Here is a 22,500-nt window from a genome sequence, read left to right as displayed (position 1 = left end):
ATAACAAGTATGTTCCTGAACATCTTAATGCTACAAATGTCAGTTTCATGTGTGATTTATTCCAGGTTTGATGCACTAAATTCACAGCCAAAGAAATGAATCGGAACATTGAGTGACTTTGCAGACAGAGAAAGATGCACACAAATACTTTTCTTCTAGTGCATTTAACTTTCTGAACATTCTGTACACGTTTAACGTTCTGAATGCTCATATTTAACACTTGAGTGGTTCAAATATATCAAAGAAACATTACGATTTATCAGTACAAACAACATTGCAACAATCGTTTCTTTTGTTCTTGTTTTCGGCTGTGTCGTCTGCTCCGTGTATGACTTTTCTTCTTTTTCCAACTGAAGAGTCCAGACATGGGACGATACTCTTTCGAATTATTGCAACAGTTGTCTTCCCTCCCATTACGTTTAACGAAAGTGAAACTGAACGCACGGGCCAAGACGCCGTTGTCGGTTTCGTTATGGTAAGCGGAATGCGTAATGATACATTGATTGTCCTTAAGTTAACCACTAGCACTAACACTGTGCACTTAATCCCTCTAATAATAAACGTTACAATTACCTACCATTCTTGTTTTTTTGATTCTCGAGATGATGAGTCGAACTATTTTCAACGAGGAGGACTTTGCCTTAAAGATTCCATACTTTGTATTGATCTCTCCCGCGCTGTCTTGTCTCTCTGCTTCCCTTCATCATCTGGGCCGAGACTGTCTCATGCTGCCTGTCTTTTGTGTTGGATGATGATTACTTCCAGAAACCGCTCTTCTCGCACAACACGATAATGTTCGCCCCCACTGTTCTGCCAAGGCCTTCAAGTGGAAAAATAGGGAATACTGGCGATTTTATTACCCAAGGGTTCAAGGTGAAAGGCCTCGTAAAAACCCAAACATACACACGGAGGCTATAGCAAGTCGCGAAAGGCAATATTGACACATCTGGCCAATCTGTCGGCCTAAACAGGCTTGAAATAGAAAAATATTCCAGTTTCAATGCTGGTAACATTACCAAATTTGTAGAATTATGGTCCTCATATGAAGAGTTGGTTAGGTTGTGCAGAGATGTGATGATTTGTGTATATATATCAAAACAAAAAACAATACATACTGAGCTACACAGTCTTCATCGAGACGGAGATGTTTGTAGTTGTAAATCCACAAAACTATGACGGCATTTAAATCTCATTCCGGAAGATTGCATATCATGTGTTCAAGTAATTGTACACTCGTAACAATCCTAAAATGTACCTGCAGTACGTCTCTTTGTATAACACAAGAAATACGCAAGACAGACAAACAAAACAGAGAATTGATTTGTAGAACATTATCATCGTATGTAAAAGATGTCAAGTTGTGCCTAGCTATCTTGATTTTTCGTAGATTTCTAATTGGTACCTTGCGTTTTTGTCAAGTCGATTTTAGGGGTACCCGCGCGCGCGCGCGTGTGTGTGTGTGTGTGTGTGTGTGTGTGTGTGTGTGTGTGTGTGTGCGTGCGTGTGCGTCCGACCGTGCGTGCGTGCGTGTGTGTGTGTGTGGGTGCGTGTGTGTGTGCGCGTGCGTGCGTGCGTGCATGCGTGCGTTCGTGCATGCGTGCGTGCGTGCGTACGTTTGTGCGTACGTGCGTGTGTGTGTGTGCCTGTACGAACTTGCGTGCATGCATGCTTGTGCTAGTGAATGTGTTATTTCATTGTTGCGCGTGTTCACATGTATGTGCGATGACTGCGGTTGTCCGAACGCAACACTGTAATCGGGCAACCCCTGTGTGAAGAGGTAGAGTCGGCCGACTGAAATCTTTTTCATGAAACCCGATTTCGTCGGATTACTGCATTTCACTTTATCAACTACAGTTGACCGGTTGTGCTTCTTGCTTATGAAACTGGACCCTGAATTCTTACCTGAACCATAATTATTCTAACTTCTTTTCCAGCTCGCAAGGAGCAAAGTTTACGTGATGGACATGAACAAGACCTTCAATATGTCAGCCATGGGCAACGACGTCGACCACAACATCAGCAGCACCGCGCTCGACGAATGGGAGCAGCTGATAATCCGCTACAACATCAGACCCCTGTCGTCTGCGGGTTATATCGGGTGTGCTGTCTACCTAGTAATAATCGGTGAGTGGAACATTTCTAATTGAATTGAATTGAATTGGATTGAATTGGATTGGATTGGATTGGATTGGATTGGATTGGATTGATTGTATTGATTGGATTGATTGGATTGATTGAATTGATTGAATTGATTGAATTGATTGAATGGAATGGAATGGAATGGAATGGAATGGAATGGAATGGAATGCAATGGAATGCAATGCAATGCAATGCAATGCAATGCAATGCAATGCAATTCAATTCAATTCAATTCAATTCAATGCAATACAACCGTATTATCTGGATGTAAGACAAACACATTTTTTCTGGTGATGGGGGTCATCTTCCGGTTTTATTGTCTGTCGTACACTTTTGGCTACATAGAGAATACTACATGGCTTGCTGTGTGATAGCTGGTTTACACGAGTTTAAACATTTAAATGAACTATTGTTGGTGAGCGAAAGCGAGCGTTTCAATAATTGGAAAAGGAATGAGTGTAAACCTGGTATCCTACAGCAAGTCATTAAGAATTCTGTTTATCCTGCATTCTTTACTTGCGTGCCTTCTGCCTCAAACGTACCGGAGTCGAAGTGTCCTAAGACGCGTCTTCTTGACCTTCGAACTCTTCCAAGGCCTCGTGAAACATCTGACGTTAAAAGCAAAAAGACGCCACATTAAGGACTATATTTCATTTCTAGAATGGAGTTTGTCTTTGTGGCTGTGTCATCATGAGCAGAGTAAAAGTAGTCCCCGACCTCATTTACATAATAATACACACGTGTCAAGATATGATTTATTTATCACGTGGGTGGTATGTCTCACTTATAAAGGGTTAATGCTAAAAACCAACAGTCTAAATGCTCGCTGTGTAGAATCGAAAGTATTTGCTAAATTTATTGTTTGGATTGACAAAGGTAGTAGGTGTCAGTTGCGATATTGGTTCAGCAAAAAATACGATTCTACCCAGAATGCTGCAAGGCTGTTGAGTTTTGTTACACGTCCAAGTGCAAGAATATTGTTCTTCTATGTGAGTCAGGACAGGCCTATGGCGGGGAAAATGATGTACGAGCAACTGGGAAGGGCTACCTTCATTAAAGGCACATTCCTTCCCGTGTAAACATTCAGGCTCACCATCTCAGATCTTGCCAGGCTTTTACATGGGATAAAGATGCCTCGACATGGTCACAAACCAAGAAAATAACAACAACAAAAACAACAGCCTACAAGTTCTTAGTGTATAGTGGGCATTTTGATTTATGAATTAACATTGTAAAAGCCAAATTAATTCATCAACAAATGTCAACCCACCACAGCAAGCGGTCAGGGTGTTGATTTTTGGTATGTGACCTAGGGGAGGGATGTTTTTATCACATGTAAAAAAAAAACCTGGTAAGATCTGAGATTGTGAACCGAACTTGTCTTCACGATAATGAATATGCCTTTAAATGGTAACAACATAACATACAACATATTATGTTTTTGAAGCTGAATACCTCACGCGTTAAATTAGCAATGGAAACAGAAAGTAGCTTGCTCGTGATCACACATCGATAATTGGAAACTTTGTGATAGAGCGGATAGAAATGAACCTTTGTGGCTTTTTTGTGCCGATGAAATAGGATCATGCTTACGAAAGGGCACTTCTCTGTGAGTAATGCACCGTGTAGATTCGCTATCACAAAACTAACTCCGAACGACAGCGTGAATTATGGCAGAAAATGAGATGAGAGAATCCCAGAAAGTATAATGCCATCGAACTGTATCAATTTAACAGCGCGCATAGGATCACGTTACCTGTAGAATTAAACGCACACACTCTCCACTGCGATCAATGATGTGATACAGCTTGTCGTTCAATGATGTGATACAGCTTGTCGTTCAATGATGTGATACAGCTTGTCGTTCGGATGTACTGTTGTAAACGTTTGCGAGCGAGCGAACTTATCACGAAGGTACTTCAACTTCTTCTCATGAGCATGATCCTCTTTGACTGGTTTACAAAAAGAAAAGAAGATTGTTCTATTCTCTCGTGACCAGTGCACGTGCAAATTCGATCGCTCACAAGCTTAAACGTAAGTAAATTTTAAGGGGCTTATATATTGTCCGTCAGGTCTTAATTGCCAAAATTGGACATGAATTGGTTTATACGATTCGAGTTTTTATGCCCTTACGGCTTTTGATGTATGCGTGTTTAGGTGGTATCAGCCATCTGCACTTATGGTAGAATGACCAAGATCTTTAACGTGCCATTGTGGTGACACGGGGGTGGGAGATGGATACCGTCTCTGGGTCTGCACATAAAGTTGACCCGTTTCCGTCCCGGCCCGGATTCGAACCAAGCTTGAACAAAAGTACATCCGAACGATAGTGTATATCACAGCAGAACGCAGACTGGTGTATTGTGCGAAGAACACAGACCCACATACACACTAAGGGGGACTGAAGGCTGAAGCAACTTATGTACAAAATAAAGAAATACAAAATAAAAGAAGAAGAAGGTAGAAGAAAGAAAATTAAAGAATACATGAGAGACACCGAACAAGTATTAAAGAGATATAATTGAGAGGAAAAAACCCAATAACATCCAAATAAAATAAAAATAAAAATTATGCAGTATTGGAGCGTTTAATCATTGACGAAAAAACCCGTTACATTTACTTTGTTTAATTTACAATTATTTTGTTTTGTCAATAATTAAACGTTCCAATAACCTACAATTTTTGGTTTTTGATTCTAAATTTTGAAACATCAGCAGTTTATCTGTTTTGGGATTTCAACAACATCCAAACCACAACAAAAACTGTCTCCAATCGTAAAACCCAATACAGCTATACAGTTCGGTTTGGGAGTTGTAATTATGTCAGAGCACACCAAGAATATCTTGAAAAAGGTGTTTGAGTGCTCAGTTATTCAACTTTATTGAGTAATTTTCACTATTGACATGACGTTTAGCATCGGTGTAAAACCTGTAATGTGTACATATTCCTAGTTAATTTCTTTTTCTTTTTCTTGGTTTCTTCTCTTTTGTATGTGAATGTCTGTGTAGATATGTGATGAGAGTCAGGGGCGGATCAGTTCATTTTATGGGGGGGGGGGGGGGGTTTCCAAAAGTATATTGTGAACATATGGGTGTGAAGGCGCCAAGCGCCTAGCTTGCAAGGGGGGTCCGGGGGCATGCCCCCCCGGAAAATTGTGAAAAAAGGATGCAAAATGGTGCAATCTGGTGCATTCTGAGGATAATCATTACCAGTTTCAGGCAGCAGATTTTGTCACTGATTAATACCCCAAAAAAACACTTCTTTTTTTTGGCTGGGGGGGGGGGGGGGGGTTCCGGAAACCCCAACCCCCCCACCCCCTCGTCCGCCCCTGAGAGTAGTCCCTCCATGGGCGAGGGCTGGTTGAAAAAAAGCTCGTCTGTATTGCTTATGCCACAACCCTCGTAATATTAATTTTGACTTGATTTGATTTGAATTAGACTTTGAAACAGCTGTGGTTAGGAGATTTTCATTTCTCCGTACCGCCATCTTGTGCCGTTGGAGCTAGAGGAGCACGTATTTGACACGCTTTTTAAGTTAATTTAATTTAATTTAATTCAATTTAATTTAATTTCATCTCATTTCATTCACTCTGTTATCCCAATGCTGGGAAATTCGGGTCGCTTCCTCCCAGTGGAAAGCTAGCAGCAACAAAGTCGCGCTTGCGTGTTTTGGTGTTAACAGCCACCTGCACTTGGCAGAATGACTGAGTATTTTACGTGCCACAGTGGTGACATGGAGATGGGACATGGATACCGCCTCTGAGTCTGCACATAAAGTTGACCCCTGTCCGTCCCTGCCGGGATTCGAACCTGTGTCCTTAGGATCACAAGTCCAGTGCTCTACCAACTGAGCTACCCGACTCGATGGAAGTACAGATTTGAAATCGCCCAAAGCTCTACAGAGTTGGGTTTGCTACATTGAATAATTGTTATTCTTCTTCTCCGTTCATGGACTGAAACTCCCACGTTCACTCATGTATTTCCACGAGAGGGTTTTTACGTGTATGGCCGTTTTTACCCCGCCATTCAGGCAGCCATTCGACGCTTTCGGGGGAAGCATGCTGGGTATTTTATGTTTCTATAATCCGCTGCGTCCCTGACCGTAACAAAATACAATGAACGTAATTGTTATTATCCGATTTTTCGGAAAAAAATATCACTAGCTAGATGAATGGCACTCCTGTCACAACTGGAGTGCATTCCCTCGAGCCGGGGAGAAAAGTTAAAAAAAAAAAAAAAAAAAGTCGCGTAAGGCGAAATTACTACATTTAGTAAAGCTATCGAACTCACGGAATGAAACTAAACGCACTGTATTTTTTTTCACCAAGACAGTACAGCTTCGTCAATCCCCGCGAGAAGGAAATCGCTCACCTCCCACGTGCAAAACGCAGTGATATGCACACGCCAGAATAGTGCGGTAGCGTATTGTGCTAAGCAGGAAAGCGCGCTTTTCTGTATTCGTGTTAACTTTCTGAGCTTGGTTTGAATACAACCTATCATATCTATATGTTTTTGGAATCAGGAAACGATAAAGAATAAGATGAAATCATTTTTGGATCGATTTCTTAAATTTTAATCGTAAGACTAATTAATCTATTTTTTTGTTAATTGTGATCACATTTTAAGAGTAAACATGACATATGTATATATTTTTAGATTCAGAATGTGATGAAGAATACGATGCAATCAATTTTAAATCTGTTTGCGAAAAATCGATTTTAATGACAACTTTAATGAGCAAACTCATTAATTAATTTGTAAGCCTCCAAGCTGAAATACAATACCAAAGTCCGGGCGTCGTCGAAGATTACTTGACCAAAATTTCAACCAATTTGGTTTAAAAATGACAGCGTGACAGTGCCGCCTCAACTTTCACGAAAAGCCGGATGTGACGTCATCAAAGACATTTATCAAAAAAAAAGAAAAAAAGTCTGAGGATATCATACCCAGGAACTCCCATGAAAAATTTCATGAAGATCGGTCTAGTAGTTTTCTCTAAATCGCTCTACACACACACACACACACACACACACACACACACACACACACACACACACACAGACAGACGCACATACACCATACCCTCGTTTCGATTCCCCCTCGATGTTAAAATATTTAGTCAAAACTTGACTAAATATAAAAAGGACGTCCACTCAAATCACAAGAGATAGATTCGTAAAGACCTTCTTTGACAGACGATGTTCAGAAATTACTGAATTTTTGGCACAAAAACAAAAATACTCCGAATTTCGAAAATAACTCGGGTTTGCATGGGGTGTGAAACAGTAAATATCCTTGCATTTACGGGCACACATAATTTAAATGCACACGCGCTCCTTTTCCGTGTGTTTCAGACACACCCCTCGCTAGTGATCGGCCCGTGCAATGTTTGTCCCTCAAAAAGCAAGGGTATTCACTCTTTCACAACCCACGCAAACCCGAATTATTTTGGGAATTCGGAATTCGTCTATTGAGACTAATTAATTTTAGGCTTCGCGAAATATGTTTGTTTTTTTTAACAAAAATTCAATGCCAAAGCTTTGTGCAGCGAACTTTGTGAAGTCAAATTCGCCCAATGAATATCAGGCTTAAGACATGAAGAATACCAGGCCTTGTACGGGGCTTTCGTCGCGATATAACCTTCGTGGTTGAAAACGACGTTAAACACCAAATAAAGAAAGAAAGAAAGTACGGGGCTTAAGACAGAACTGTTTAGCGTTCTAGATTTGGCACAATAAAGATGTAACATCATCTATCAAGGTGAACGTATTAAGTATTATGTCTCCGACGACATTATGTCATTTCGGATGAGACGAAAAACCGAGGTCCCTTCGTGTACACTACATTGGGGTGTGCACGTTAAAAAATCCCACGATTGACAAAAGGGTCTTTTTTGGCAAAATTGTATAGGCATAGATAAAAATGTCCATCAAATACCCGTGTGGCTTGGAATAAAGGCCGTGAAAGGTGAATGCTCGCCCTAATAGGCTTGAGGTTTGCTGGCCGATGTGAATGCGTGATATATTGTGTAAAAAATTCCATCTCACACGGCATTCTAGTTATTGTAAAGCGCATTGAGCATATTATATGATTATGCGCCATAGCAAATGTCCATTATTATTATTATTATTATTATTATTATTATAGCATGATTTGATAGTGATCGACACGCGAGCCCTGCGACAGTCAAAAAAAAAAAAAAAAAAAAAAAAGTGTACACAAAGAGGATCATATTTAGCAAGAAACAAGTCGCGTAAGGCGAAATTACTACATTTAGTCAAGCTGTGGAACTCACAGAATGAAACTGAACGTAGTCCGCCGCTAGTGCAAAAGGCAGTGAAAGTGACGAGCCTGTCTGGCGCGGTAGCGATTGCGCTGTGCTTCATAGCACGCTTTACTGTACCTCTCTTCGTTTTAACTTTCTGAGCGTGTTTTTAATCCAAACATATCATATCTATATGTTTTTGGAATCAGGCACGGACAAGGAATAAGACGAAATAGTTTTTAAAACGATTTCGGAAATTTAATTTTGATCATAATTTTTATATTTTTAATTTTCAGAGCTTGTTTTTAATCCACATATAACATATGTATATGTTTTTGGAATCAGAAAATCACGAAAAATAAGATGAAATTATTTTTGGATCGTTTAATAAAAAAATAATTTTAATTACAAGTTTCCGATTTTTAATGACCAAACTCACTCATTAGTTTTTAAGCCACCAAACTGAAATGCAATACCAAACCCCGGCCTTTGTCGAAGATTGCTTTGCCAAAATTTCAATCAATTTGATTGAAAAATGAGGGTGTGACAGTGCCGCCTCAACTTTTACAAAAAGCCGGATATGACGTCATAAAAGGTATTTATCGAAAAAATAAACAAGTCGCGTAAGGCGAAAATACAATATTTAGTCAAGTAGCTGTCGAACTCACAGAATGAAACGCAATGCCATTTTACTCGTAGCATCGTCAGGCCACCGCTCATGGCAAAGGCAGTGAAATTGACAAGAAGAGCGGGGTAGTAGTTGCGCTAAGAAGGATAGCACGCTTTTCTGTACCTCTCTTTGTTTTAACTTTCTGAGCGTGTTTTTAATCCAAACATATCATATCTATATGTTTTTGGAATCAGGAACCGACAAGGAATAAGATGAAAGTGTTTTTAAATTGATTTGGACAATTTAATTTTGATAATAATTTTTATATATTTAATTTTCAGAGCTTGTTTTTAATCCGAATATAACATATTTATATGTTTTTGGAATCAGCAAATGATGGAAAATAAGATAAACGTAAATTTGGATCGTTTTATAAAAATTTTTTTTTTTTTTACAATTTTCAGATTTTTAATGACCAAAGTCATTAATTAATTTTTAAGCCACCAAGCTGAAATGCAATACCGAACCCCGGGCTTCGTCGAAGATTACTTGACCAAAATTTCAACCAATTTGGTTGAAAAATGAGGGCGTGACAGTGCCGCTTCAACTTTCACGAAAAGCCGGATATGACGTCATCAAAGACATTTATCAAAAAAATGAAAAAAACGTTCGGGGATTTCATACCCAGGAACTCTCATGTCAAATTTCATAAAGATCGGTCCAGTAGTTTAGTCTGAATCGCTCCACACACACACACACACAGACACACACACAGACACACACACAGACACACACACAGACACACGCACATACACCACGACCCTCGTTTCGATTCCCCCTCGATGTTAAAATATTTAGTCAAAACTTGACTAAATATAAAAAAAACGTCCGAGGATATCATACGACATACCCAGGAACTCTCATGTCAAATTTCATAAAGATCGGCCCAGTAGTTTAGTCTGAATCGCTCTACACACACAGACAGACAGACAGACACACAGACACACAGACACACACACACACAGACAGACAGACAGACACACACACACACACACACACAGACAGACACACACACACACACACACATACACCACCACCCTCGTCTCGATTCCCCCCTCTATGTTAAAACATTTAGTCAAAACTTGACTAAATGTAAAAACAACCTTTCGTGGTCAATGCACTGTGCAAATTGATTTTCTCTACAGCTTGCCCAAAATAAACTCCAAACAACAGAGTGTAGCATGTCAGAATATAAGATGATACCCCTATGACGTATTCCGTATATTATGTGGTGGAACTGTGTCAGTTTGACATCGTGTACACTCACGCGCGTTGCTAATGGCATTAAAGCCCCACTCCGCCTCACATGAGGTTTTCCCATGGCACTTCCCTAAAATCAACAACCTGGCTGCTTTGTGTGCATAAAGGAACTTGTTTGGCTGAATTGGTTTTGTCATTGAAACCTGTGTCAGTCTGCATAACCAATGCAGGGATTAATCCGCATTCTCCACACGTAAAATCAAAAGCTGTTGATTTTTGCATTGATATTGTATTGGTTTCATATCGTGCTGTGAGGTAACCCACATGGACATTCGGGCTGCTTTCTCACGGGGAAAAGCGAGCTGTCATGCAGTGCAGCGCAACTCATTTTTATATTTAGTCAAGTTTTGACTAAATGTTTTAACATAGAGGGGGGAATCGAGACGAGGGTCGTGGTGTATGTGTGTGTGTGTGTGTGTGTGTGTGTGTGTGTGTGTGTGTGTGTGTGTCTGTCTGTCTGTCTGTCTGTGTGTGTGTGTAGAGCGATTCAGACTAAACTACTGGGCCGATATTTATGAAATTTGACATGAGAGTTCCTGGGTACAATATCCCCGGACGTTTTTTTCATTTTTTCGATAAATACCTTTGGTGACGTCATATCCGGCTTTTTGTAAAAGTTGAGGCGGCACTGTCACACCTTCATTTTTCAATTAAATTGATTGAAATTTTGGCAAAGCAATCTTCGACGAAGGCCGGGGTTTGGTATTGTATTTCAGCTTGGTGGCTAAAAAAACTAATGAGTGAGTTTGGTCATTAAAAATCGGAAACTTGTAATTAAATTTTTTTTTTACTAAACGATCCAAAAACAATTTCATCTTATTCTTCGTCATTTTCTGATTCCAAAAACATATACATATGTTATATTTGGATTAAAAACAAGCTCTGAAAATTAAAAATATAAAAATTATGATCAAAATTAAATTTCCGAAATCGATTCAAAAACTATTTCATCTTATTCCTTGTCGATTCCTGATTCCAAAAACATATAGATATGATATGTTTCTTCGTCATTTTCTGATTCCAAAAACATATACATATGTTATATTTGGATTAAAAACAAGCTCTGAAAATCAAAAATATAAAAATTATGATCAAAATTAAATTTCCGAAATCGATTCAAAAACTATTTCATCTTATTCCTTGTCGATTCCTGATTCCAAAAACATATAGATATGATATGTTTGGATTAAAAACACGCTCAGAAAGTTAAAACGAAGAGAGGTACAGTAAAGCACAGCGCAATCGCTACCGCGCCAAACAGGCTCGTCACTTTCACTGCCTTTTGCACTAGCGGCGGACTACGTTCAGTTTCATTCTGTGAGTTCCACAGCTTGACTAAATGTAGTAATTTCGCCTTACGCGACTTGTTTTTTTGTCTGCATGCGTGCATTCTTGTTTCCAAACCCTGAGACTTAAATGTAAAATATGAAGAAAAAACCCCGTCTGGATGGTACAGTGGTCGCCGGTTAATATGACCACTTTGGGACCGGGATAAAATGGTCATAATAAGCGGCTGGTCATATTAACCGATGTTAGAGAAAACGACTTTAAAAAAATCGCAAAACGAAACATTGTTTTTGTAATTAATAATTGTAAGAAAATGTAACTTGTTGGCAACAAACACAAAATTAAATATGTGTACTGTACATTGTAGCCATTATAGATGACGTCCGTTGAAAAGAAATTGAAATGGAATGAAAAGTAAATGGAAGAAACGGCATATACACGTCCAAATGTTCACTTAGGGCCTGGAAAAAATCACGGATGTTGGTCTGTGTGTTGGTGCTAGACCAGAGGAGATCCTTCACTTCATTGTCAAAGGCTCCAAACTTCTCCATGTTGTAGCCACGACTTTGAAGTCCAGACCTCAGTTTCTCCATGAGCGCTCTCATTTCAGGAGCTGTTGGGGGTGGGGGTGGGGGTTCCTCTTCGTCATCACTTTCAGGTTCTGTCTCGGTCTCGGTTTCATCCAATGACGTCCCTGGGCGCAATGATGTCACAATGTTCTGCATTATGGTTTCATTGTTCTCATCTGTGGGTTCGACGGTAGATGCGCCGTCGTCAACCCCCACCCAACGATCAAATTCCTCTTGTGCCATGTCGAGAGATCACTGAGCACTGATCACTGATCACTGATCACTTTAGTTTCATTCACGAAAAAGAAAGAAAATATCGCACGCCTTTTTGCCTTTTTCAAAAAATCGTATGTTTTTTTCCCCCCCGAGTGATTTCAAACTGAAAAAGATGTGAACTTGTTGCCATTTTCTCGAAACAATGTGGCCATATTAAGCGGCGTTGTGGTCATATTAAGCGGCTTTTTCTAATACATAACAAAGAAGGACAATTCCGGACCGGGTAAAATTGGTCATAATACGCGGCTGGTCATATTAACCGCGGTCATATTAACCGGCGACCACTGTATACAAGGTATTTCTAAGTGTACGGACGCTCTTAGCCCCTTTGTGTGAAAATGCTTGGTACCAAGGCTGTCTTGAGAGCGCCACTGGCCTAGTACCTCCGTCTTCAGCTCTCCTGGTTTTCTAGTTATCCCAGTTTCCTTCTGGTAGACGATTTGCCGACCAAGGCTGACGGGCATCGTCTGCTCGGAGTTGTTTCTCCGGGGTGTCCTTCCCCGTAGCTAGAGCTTTTTTGGCGGCTCTTAATCGCCATGATGAGCCTGTCGTATGACATATAAGACATTTTGTAGAAGTAGTGGAGCCACCCTCTACCCCACCTCATCCTGGTAAAAACATCGCCAGTTGGTTCGGGACTGCTTTTTCGCAGCTAACCCCTATATCTAAGGGCCATTCACTATATCCTCCACCTGTGACCCGCTTGGTTGGGGATGGTCACCCCGCTACTGAATTGGAGGTAGCCTGGCCCCTGTAAGCCCCTTTCAAACTCTGGATTGATCTGTTGCGGTATACAATGACGTTGACTAGTATGGAGGAGGGCAAATCCCTCAAAAAGAGACTACATGAACTAACGAATAGCGAAACTGAAGATGACACAGAGGTAGAGATTAACCCATGTATTTGCCATTCCTTATCATCTTCTGATTCCAAACACATACAGATATTTTATGTTTAGATTAAAAACAAGATCAGAAAGTTAAAAAGAATAAAGGAAAGCATGCTATCCTCTATGCGCTATACTGGCTTGTCACTTCAAGTGATCAGCGGACCGGTATGCTTCTGTTTAACGTGAATATGTCAGCGCTTTCGCACTATTTTCTTGTTGAAAAAATGCAGCGCGTTCAGTTTCATTCTGTAAGTTCGGCAGATTGACTAAATGTTTTGACATCGCTTCCTGCGACTTGTTTGATTCATGTTTGGGCTAGAACGTGCCTGTTGCCATGGAGATTTGAAGGACTTTTAACTCGTGCAACATCCGCCTCATGTTGTCTTCCGGTGTTATTGGCTATTGTCTGTTGCCATGGAGACTACAAGGACTTTGTGGTTTACAGTGTATGTGTTTGGTGCGGGGAGGAGGGGGGGGTAGGGGGATGTTAGGGTGGTGGAGGTAACCCGTGCAACACGATACGCCCGCCACCTGACGGTATCCGCTTCTATTACCTGTAGTCTGTTGCCATGTAAAGTACAATGAGTTTGTGGTGTACATTGTGTGCGGGGGGCCGGGGGGGGGATGTGGGAGTACTTGTCTGTTGTCTGTTGCCATGGAAATGTCAATGACTTTGTGGTGTACATTGCGTGCGGCAGGGGGGGGGGGATGTGGGTGTACTCGTCTGTTGTCCGTAGCCATAGACATTTCAATGACTTTGTGGTGTACAATATGTGTATTTTTGTTTAAAGCCATATGTACTCGATGACTATACACGCTAATTGCTTTACCAACAGCTGGAGACATGCTAAATTAAGTTCCCTGCAAAATATTGTGGTCTAGGACCCCTTCAATGTTGAGATATGTTAATTTTCATTTTGATCTGGATCGTCCTATTTATAGATTTGCCAACAGAGGTAGCGTTGACGCAAGGGAAATAACTCCGCGTCTTTGTTTACATCCAAAGTTTTTGAGACTCTAAAACAAGCTGTAATGCATGTATATGGTCCGCGCATGGCGACATATCGTCATTACATGGTCTTATGGTGCGTTTGACATCGATTATGGGCAAACTACACTTTGTAAACACGGGAGCGCGTACATATGCCTTTAAGGTGGTGGAGAAGGGTGGAGGGAAGAGGCAGGTTTTTTTTCAAATATCCGTCCCTGAGTCGGCGTTGAATTCTACCTCCTTTTTTTAGTCTCATAATCATTTGCATGTCCGTCCACTACAAAGAGCTAGCATTCATTATTAGACGTACCTGTGAATAATCCTGTTGTCTATAGTTAAACTTCCCATTAAATAACCTTTTTTTGATTTTCTTTTGTTTTGTGTTGTTTTAATTCTATCAGGGGTTTTATGCGGTGTGGAAGATAGTAACACGCCGATTGCGTCACAGTGATCATGGAGCTAGCTCCGATGTTCCTAATTTCAAAAGAAAAATCAATCATATTCAGTGGACACTGCAGTTTTACTTTTTCTTTTGAAACACGGTGCTCAAAGATGTTCTCCGATATGCATGATTCAAACGATTCGTTTACACTGCCTCAAACAGTTAACTATATTTTTTATATTTTATCCTAGAAAGATAGATTTAGGAAAAGATCCCAATTTTGTAATGGTCGGTCAGAAAGGATCACAGATATAATGCAGAATTTTTTTTTTTAGCATTTCACCCATTCTGATCATCATCGCTCCACGCTATCGCTTTAGTCCCTCTGACCGGACGCTAAAGTCCTACGCGAATCTATCAAAACAAGAATACAGAGTGATCTCTCATATTTTGTTCGCGAGCAGTGCTCGCGAGACGAAAATGATTGCAGATAGGCCGACTTCGACAGTGATCTCCGTTCTGTTCTTCACAGTTATGATAAAGACATCGTTCTAAGGTCAAAACAAGTCGAAATTTTGATCACTGTCAAAAAATTGTCTGCTCCAGCGAGCGCCGAAACCAAACTGTTGATTATCACGTGACACTTTTGCCATATTTAGAGTTGTTTGCACAGTAAATACAGCCGCGAAAAATAGCTCGCTTGAAACTATCTTACATATCAATTCCTTTGTAATTTAAAAATTACACAACACCATGAAAAATCATTATCGACGATCGCGAATCTGCTTACATCCAGAACACATTACGAACAGATCTAAATATGTAAAAAAATCGATTTCCTCGCCAGACAAGGAAAACCAAGGCATCATGTCAGGGATAGAATGAGCCGAACTCATTTTGACCTGAGTTCAGGATGGCCTTTCGCCGTGCTTAATTCGCGTGCTCGCAAGCTTGCACAAAGCTAACTCCGAACGACAGAGTGTACCACAGCAGAAGATGAGGTGATAGACACCCAAGACATAAGCTTATTATCATGTCGTTAAATTTGGGTCAGTTTCACAGACTGTACAGAATCGCATTACGTGTAAAAATCAAAAAGCCTCGTCGGATGACAAATATTGAAACCGAAGAAGAAAAAGAAAAAAATCTTTTCGAAAAGATGTGACTGCTGCCTTTGAGGTTTTTTTTTAACTAGCATAAGTGCTGGCGTACAAAAAGATGTGGTTGTTCATAGTTATGTAACTGCGTGCGAAGGCGTTCGAATAATGGGTGTGTTTGAGGGGTATGTGTGTGTGTGTGTGTGTGTGTGTGTGTGTGTGTGTGTGTGTGTGTGTGTGTGAATGTGTGTGTGTGTGTGTGAATGTGCGTGTGAATGTGTGTGTTTGTGTGTGTGCAAGTGTGTGTGTTTGTGTGCGTGTGCGTGTGTGCGTGTGTGTGTGTGTGTGTGTGAATGTGTGTGTGTGAGTGAATGTGTGTGTGTGTGTTTTTGTGCGTGTGTGTTTGTGTGTGTGTGTGAACGTGCGCCCGAGAAAATGCTTCTGCATGTGAGTCAGTAATCAGTAAACAAGCTTGTGTGAGCAACAACAACAAACCTTGCTTTCAAAACTCACCGCACTTTTCTTAGCTTTTAGCACCCTGTTGTCGTGATACAGGTTTGCAGATTCTTTACAATTTGACCTTAATCCGAAATTCATGCCTGGAAGCGGTTTCACGTCTCTTTCAAGTCGGTTTCAAGTTCTTCTATTCGTCGTAATAAAATAGCAGTCACAAATGTCTTCCCTTGTAATTTGGGCGAAATCTGTCAGTCACCCCGAAGCCAAAGGAAGCCGTCTTTTTTGCGAGAGACAGAGAGAGAGAGAGAGAGAGAGAGAGAGAGAGAGAGAGAGAGAGAGAGAGAGAGACAGAGAGAGAGACAGAGAGAGAGAGACAGAGAGAGAGAGAGACAGAGAGAGAGACAGAGACAGAGACAGACACAGCGAGACAGAGATGTGGGGTATGGTGTTCGTGTGTACAGACTGCGTGTGTACCATTAAGAGAGAGAGAGAGAGAGAGAGAGAGAGAGAGAGAGAGAGACAGAGAGAGAGAGAGACAGAGACAGAGAGCGAGAGAGACAGAGACAGAGACAAAGAGAGACAAAGAAAGAGGGACAGAGACAGAGACAGAGATCAAAAGACAAGACAGTGACCCTATCTGGAAACTGACAATAGCATGGAGGTTTTTTTTCCTTTCGATTCTTTCATTTTTTAGTTTATTTGCTGTCCTCTACTTTCATTGTTGATGTAAGCTCAGTAACAGCACAAGTGTAGTTCAATCAACCTTTCGTACTTTCTATTTGTTCTGGACTCTAATTCAGTGACGCATTTTAGTTTCAGTAGAAACTATACATTTTGGGTGATGCGAATTTATTTATTTCGCAGTAGTCGATTATTGCATTCAATCAATCAATCAATCAATATGAGGCTTATATCGCGGGTATTCCGTGGGTACAGTTCTAAGCGCAGGGATTTTTTTTAAAATTTTTTATTTTATGCAATTCATATCGCGCACATATTCAAGGCGCAGGGATTTATTTATGCCGTGTGAGATGGAATTGGTTTTACACAATACATTACGCATTCACATCGGCCAGCAGATCGCATCCATTTCGGCGCATATCCTACTTTTCACGGCCTATTATTCCAAGTCACACGGGTATTTTGGTGGACATTTTTATCTATGCCTCTACAATTTTGCCAGGAAAGACCCTTTTGTCAATCGTGGGATCTTTAACGTGCACACCCCAATGTAGTGTACACGAAAGGACCTCGGTTTTTCGTCTCATCCGAAAGACTAGCACTTGAACCCACCACCTAGGTTAGGAAAGGGGGGAGAAAATTGCTAACCCCTTGACCCAGGCCACCCAGTCCACATTCCCGGATATCTTGCACTAGAAAAGTAAAAATATTGTACTCAAAGGTGTTAAACTTTGATTATACCCACGGTCACAGCAATCTCGTGTGATTCTTTTCTAACGCAGACATATTACCCGATGTCACGTTTCTTCGTTTTTGTTTCATCGTGCTAGTCGTTTTGTTGTTGTTTTTCTTAATGAATTTAACATGCTGACCTTTAAAATACCAAGCACAGAAATAAATATAGATCAGTTTTTTGTATTTGACAAAATAGCCGAATTCATTGTTTTTGTGGAGAAGACAACTAAAAAATATCCCAAAATTCAGGAATTCAAAAGCAAGTAAGGTTACATTTTCCTAGAGTGCTTTCAAAGAAAAAATGTCATCAAATTCATGTTACCTTAATAGTCTAATAAAATGAAAACAATGTTGTTGTTTTTCCTCCAAACGCTCTTCAGTTGAATGGCATAGATTTTAGTATGTACGCAATGTAACGGTTATTTCGAGAACTACAGTCAATAAGACCGAGAAAAGAATCGTTTTAAGAGTTTTATTTGTTCTTTTTTCAAGTGAAGAGCTTTCTATTGTGTGCTAGCTGAATGCGCATTGCCGTACCAACTCTCCGATTTAATAGACGAATTCCGGAAATAACCCTATAGGGGTTTTATGGGTTGTGCATGTAGAATGAATCTAGGGGTCCTTAACGTCCTCACAAGAAATTTTCCTTTTAGGGACGTGAGTTGATGATACGCTAAAAAAAAAAAGAAAAAAAAATACATGTAGAAGAGTTGCTTTTCAATAGAAATACTGGAGCAATCAAACCCACATGACATTGTAGGCCAATCACTAGCGAGCGGCGTGTCTCCCCACGTGATCGGCGATCTGTGCCCTGAGGGACGCGATCACATCGGCAATGAATGTTGTCAGCTCCGATGTGCATACTTTTGAAGAAAAAAAGTGTATTAAGGCGGAGACAGACGCACAACACAAAACCATGTTTTCGACAAAAACACCATCTCAAAACGTCGGGGAAACACATGTTTTTAAAGAGGGGATGTCACATGCGAAACACACAGATGAAGCGCGGTGCGTGTTTTCACAGAACTATCGGTCAGTGTCAGCTTGACCCGTCCAGCAGTACCGCCCTGTGTTCGCAAAACAACACGCCGGGCTGGCAGTGCCCACTGATACGGTCAGTGCCAGCTTGACCCGTCCAGCTACCGCGCTGTGTTTGGGTTTGTAAACAACACGGCTGGCAGCGCCCACTAATATTATTGCCACTCTTCAATCGTGACAGGCTCCATAGACTCTAGTTAGGATTCATGGGTCCGATACTACCCTGAATCGGTACCACATCTGAGTCGGCCATTTTTTTTCTATCTCCGTGGTGCCGGAAACCGCGTCACGTGAGTTGATCGTCCGCGTTCATTGGCTGACTACCAAAACGTGTTTTCAGATTTTAGAGCATGCTCTAAAACCCCAAACACGATGCGAAAACACGAAACAGTGTTTTCTGAAACGGGTTTTGGGGGATGTCACACAGGAAACACGCTGTTTTGTGTTTGTTTTGAAAGAAAACACTGTTTTGTGTTGTGCGTCTGACATGGCCTTTACGGGGCTCTCCACGGACGCCACACCTAGAGGGTCCCGGGACCCCGACCTCCTTATCAGAATGCGGAATGTTAGAGGGTCCCAAGGGTCCAAAAGCCCAAAAGTCCCAGTGTACTTATAAAACATTGTGGTCACGTATAGTGTACTGCGAAGTGTCTTTTTCATTGAAATATTCTAGGTGGGCATGACAATCCAACAACACCTTAATGAATGGAACACACACACACACACACACACACACACACACACACACACACACACACACATACACACACACACACACACACACACACACACACACACACACACACACACACACACACACACACACACACACACACACGCACACGCAAACGCATACGCACTCACACACTTTCCACTTGACTTCCTGCCCTTTTTATGTTCATGTGTTGTTTTCTCTGTAAACATGTCAGAATGAGATTCCAAATACATGATGTTAACGTTCAAATATAAAAGTATTGAAAACCGTTACGTACCTCAGGTACGCAATAGCGGACGATTGCAGTCTGAAAATGGTATCTACGGTACGCACGATAAAAAACGCTCGCGCTGGACCCGAGTACTCTTCAGACTGGCTCGCTCCCCAAGTATGAACGTTTTTGTCTTGTGCACGTTTAAGACCAAGTGATTGATCTGTCTGAATTATAGGCATTCCTTTTGCTATATAAATACATTGCATGCGAGCCGAGGATGTGCGTGGTGACTGGCCTTTCTCTTTTATTTGATCACAGTGAAAACTGCACCCGGGCACACATACACACACACACACACTCTCTCTCCCTCACTCCCTCGAACTGCGCCCAGTAGTTTCCCAGCAATAAGCTGTTAAGCGGAGAAAGACAGACACACAGACACACAATTAAAGTCTGCTGAGCCCTTGTACTAGCGTACTCGGGGATAAAGGAAGTTTAAAGTCTAGTGCGTTCAGGGACCTCCTCCATACACAGGGCCGGACCAAATGAGTTGTAAGGGGGGGGGGGTTCCTCCTTTTTTTTTGGGGGGGGGGGGGCAAATCAGCGAAGTGGCGAAGCCACAAGCGCGCGCCTGCTTCCCCCGGAAAATTTTTGAAAAACGGTTAAAATCTGTGCAATCTGGTGCATTCTGGGCCTTGTTTTGAGGGTTAAGAGCAGCATTGTTTTGGTGCTAAAACTAGTAAAAGTCAAAGCAAGGTACATGCTTTTTCCAGGGGTGGGGTTCCGGAACCCCTGGAACCCCCCCCCCCCCCCCCCCCTGGGTCCGGCCCTGATACATTTCTAGTACGTGTTTTTTGGCTTCTAGTGCGTATAGGACGCAGGGACGCGCGCTATGGGGAGCCCTGGCTCATAATATAGTTATACTGTGTAAGACACCATTTTGAAAGACAATCAAATCTGTTGAATTTGACCTTGAAGATGCAGAAGGCCTCAGAGCACTTTTGAAACAACGATTTGTCTGTTGTCACAGATCCGGATATAAACAGTCACATTATTAATGCAACTATCCCACAGCTGACTGCACGCACCTTCAGTGTTGCTAGCAGTTACAATATTGCATTATTGTCCGTGCTCAGCCCGACGACGTATAACTCTCCTGGTTGGAAGTCAGTAACGCTCCATCATGTTCAAGTATACAGTAAAATAGCTACAAAAAAACAAAACAAAATCTTCTATTTTTAAAGCGCATTAACGTTTATCAACGCTAATCGTGTCTTCACGCATATTCTCAAAACGTTCTCACGCATTTTCTCTTGCATTGTATCTCCCAGGTGTTATAACAACAGCGGGCAAAACCTATGACGGCTTACTAGTTGGGGTTACCCATTATCACGTGATAATTACTAATTAACGCTGTCAGTTACTGTTTTCACTCGTTAGTTATTCATTTTCACGGGATAATTAGTAATTTTCAGGGGAAAATGACTAATTTTTGGCTCACGTAAGTGTAGCCTTTGCGATGCTAACTTTTGTCTGTCTGTGCGTGCGTGCGTGCGTGTGTGTGTGTGTGATAGAAACTTTAACATTTCCGAGTCTATGGGTAAAGCTCGCATAAGAAGATTACGTCTCGGTCAAAAGTGTTTGACGTGTGTGAAGACGTCACATTATGACGTAAGAGGGTTAGACGTCACGCGAAGGAATTACTGAAAGTCTCGGTCATTGTTATTGTGAGCGGGCCGAGACTAGTTGTCTCGCTTTCTTGCACAGTTTCACCTATAGATGCTTACTCTGTGTGTGTGTGTGTGTGTGTGTGTGTGTGTGTGTGTGTGTGTGTGTGTGTGTGTGTGTGTGTGTGTGTGTGTGTGTGTGTGTGTGTGTGTGTGACGGAGTGATTGAGTTTGTGTATGTTACTGTTTGTCGATTTCTTACGTGAGCCTTGAAGGCTTCGCCTCTTGTTAGTTTTGGCACTAGAAATCCGTCAGGGAGTGAGCCAAAACTAAAAATTAGTAATTAACAGGTGAAAGTTAGTAATTTTCCCGGGAAAATTAGTAATAAACACGTGAAAATGGTAATTATCAAGGGAAAATTACTAATTTTCCATTGATAATAACAATTATGAGGTTTTGGCACTAGTAAGCCGTCATAAAAACCTGACAACGCTCATCGTGTTCTCACGCATGTTCGCCACATTTCATCACGCATGTTCTCAATATGTTGTAAAGCATGTTGTCTTGTTTCTCCCAGGCGTGATAGCAACAGCGGGCAACCTGACAACACTAATCATGTTCTCGCGCATGACAACGCTCGATCGCACAAGTTCTCAATACGTTCTACGCATGTTGTCTTGTTGCTGCCCGGTGTAATAGCAACGGTGGACAACCTGACTACGCTCACGACAACGTTCGATTATCTTGTTCCCACGCATATTCTCAGTACGTTCTCACGCATCTTCTCAATAACCCCCCGCGGGTTAGGGGGAGTCCCATATTGGTTGGGACGAGAAAGAATTTATCCGATGCTAACCAGCATGTCGTAAGAGGCGACTAACAGGTTCTGTTTCTCCTTTTACCCTTGTTAAGTGTTTCTTGTATAGAATATAGTCAATGTTTGTAAAGATTTTAGTCAAGCAGTATGTAAGAAATGTTACGTCCTTTGTACTGGAAACTTGCATTCTCCCAGTAAGGTCATATATTGTAGTACGTTGCAAGCCCCTGGAGCAATTTTTTGATTAGTGCTTTTGTGAACAAGAAACAATTAACAAGTGGCTCTATCCCATCTCCCCCCTTTCCCCTATCCCATCTCCCCCCTTCCCCCGTCGCGATATAACCTTGAATTGT

The 22,500-nt window shown here is 41.3% G+C and overlaps 1 protein-coding gene across 1 annotated transcript in view; it reads left to right on the top strand.

Moving 5' to 3' along the window:
- Positions 1 to 1,982: 1,982 nt before the first annotated feature.
- Positions 1,983 to 22,500, top strand: part of LOC138960845 (visual pigment-like receptor peropsin) — a 41,198-nt gene continuing 20,680 nt past the window's right edge. The window contains exon 1 of the mRNA XM_070332486.1: positions 1,983 to 2,124. Within this exon, the coding sequence (XP_070188587.1) occupies positions 1,983 to 2,124 (142 nt within the window). The remainder of the gene's footprint in view (positions 2,125 to 22,500) is intronic.

The sequence above is a fragment of the Littorina saxatilis genome, linkage group LG3 (genome assembly GCF_037325665.1).
Source record: "Littorina saxatilis isolate snail1 linkage group LG3, US_GU_Lsax_2.0, whole genome shotgun sequence".
Classification (NCBI taxonomy): Eukaryota; Metazoa; Mollusca; class Gastropoda; order Littorinimorpha; family Littorinidae; genus Littorina; species Littorina saxatilis.
This window is presented reverse-complemented; position numbering and strand designations above follow the sequence as displayed.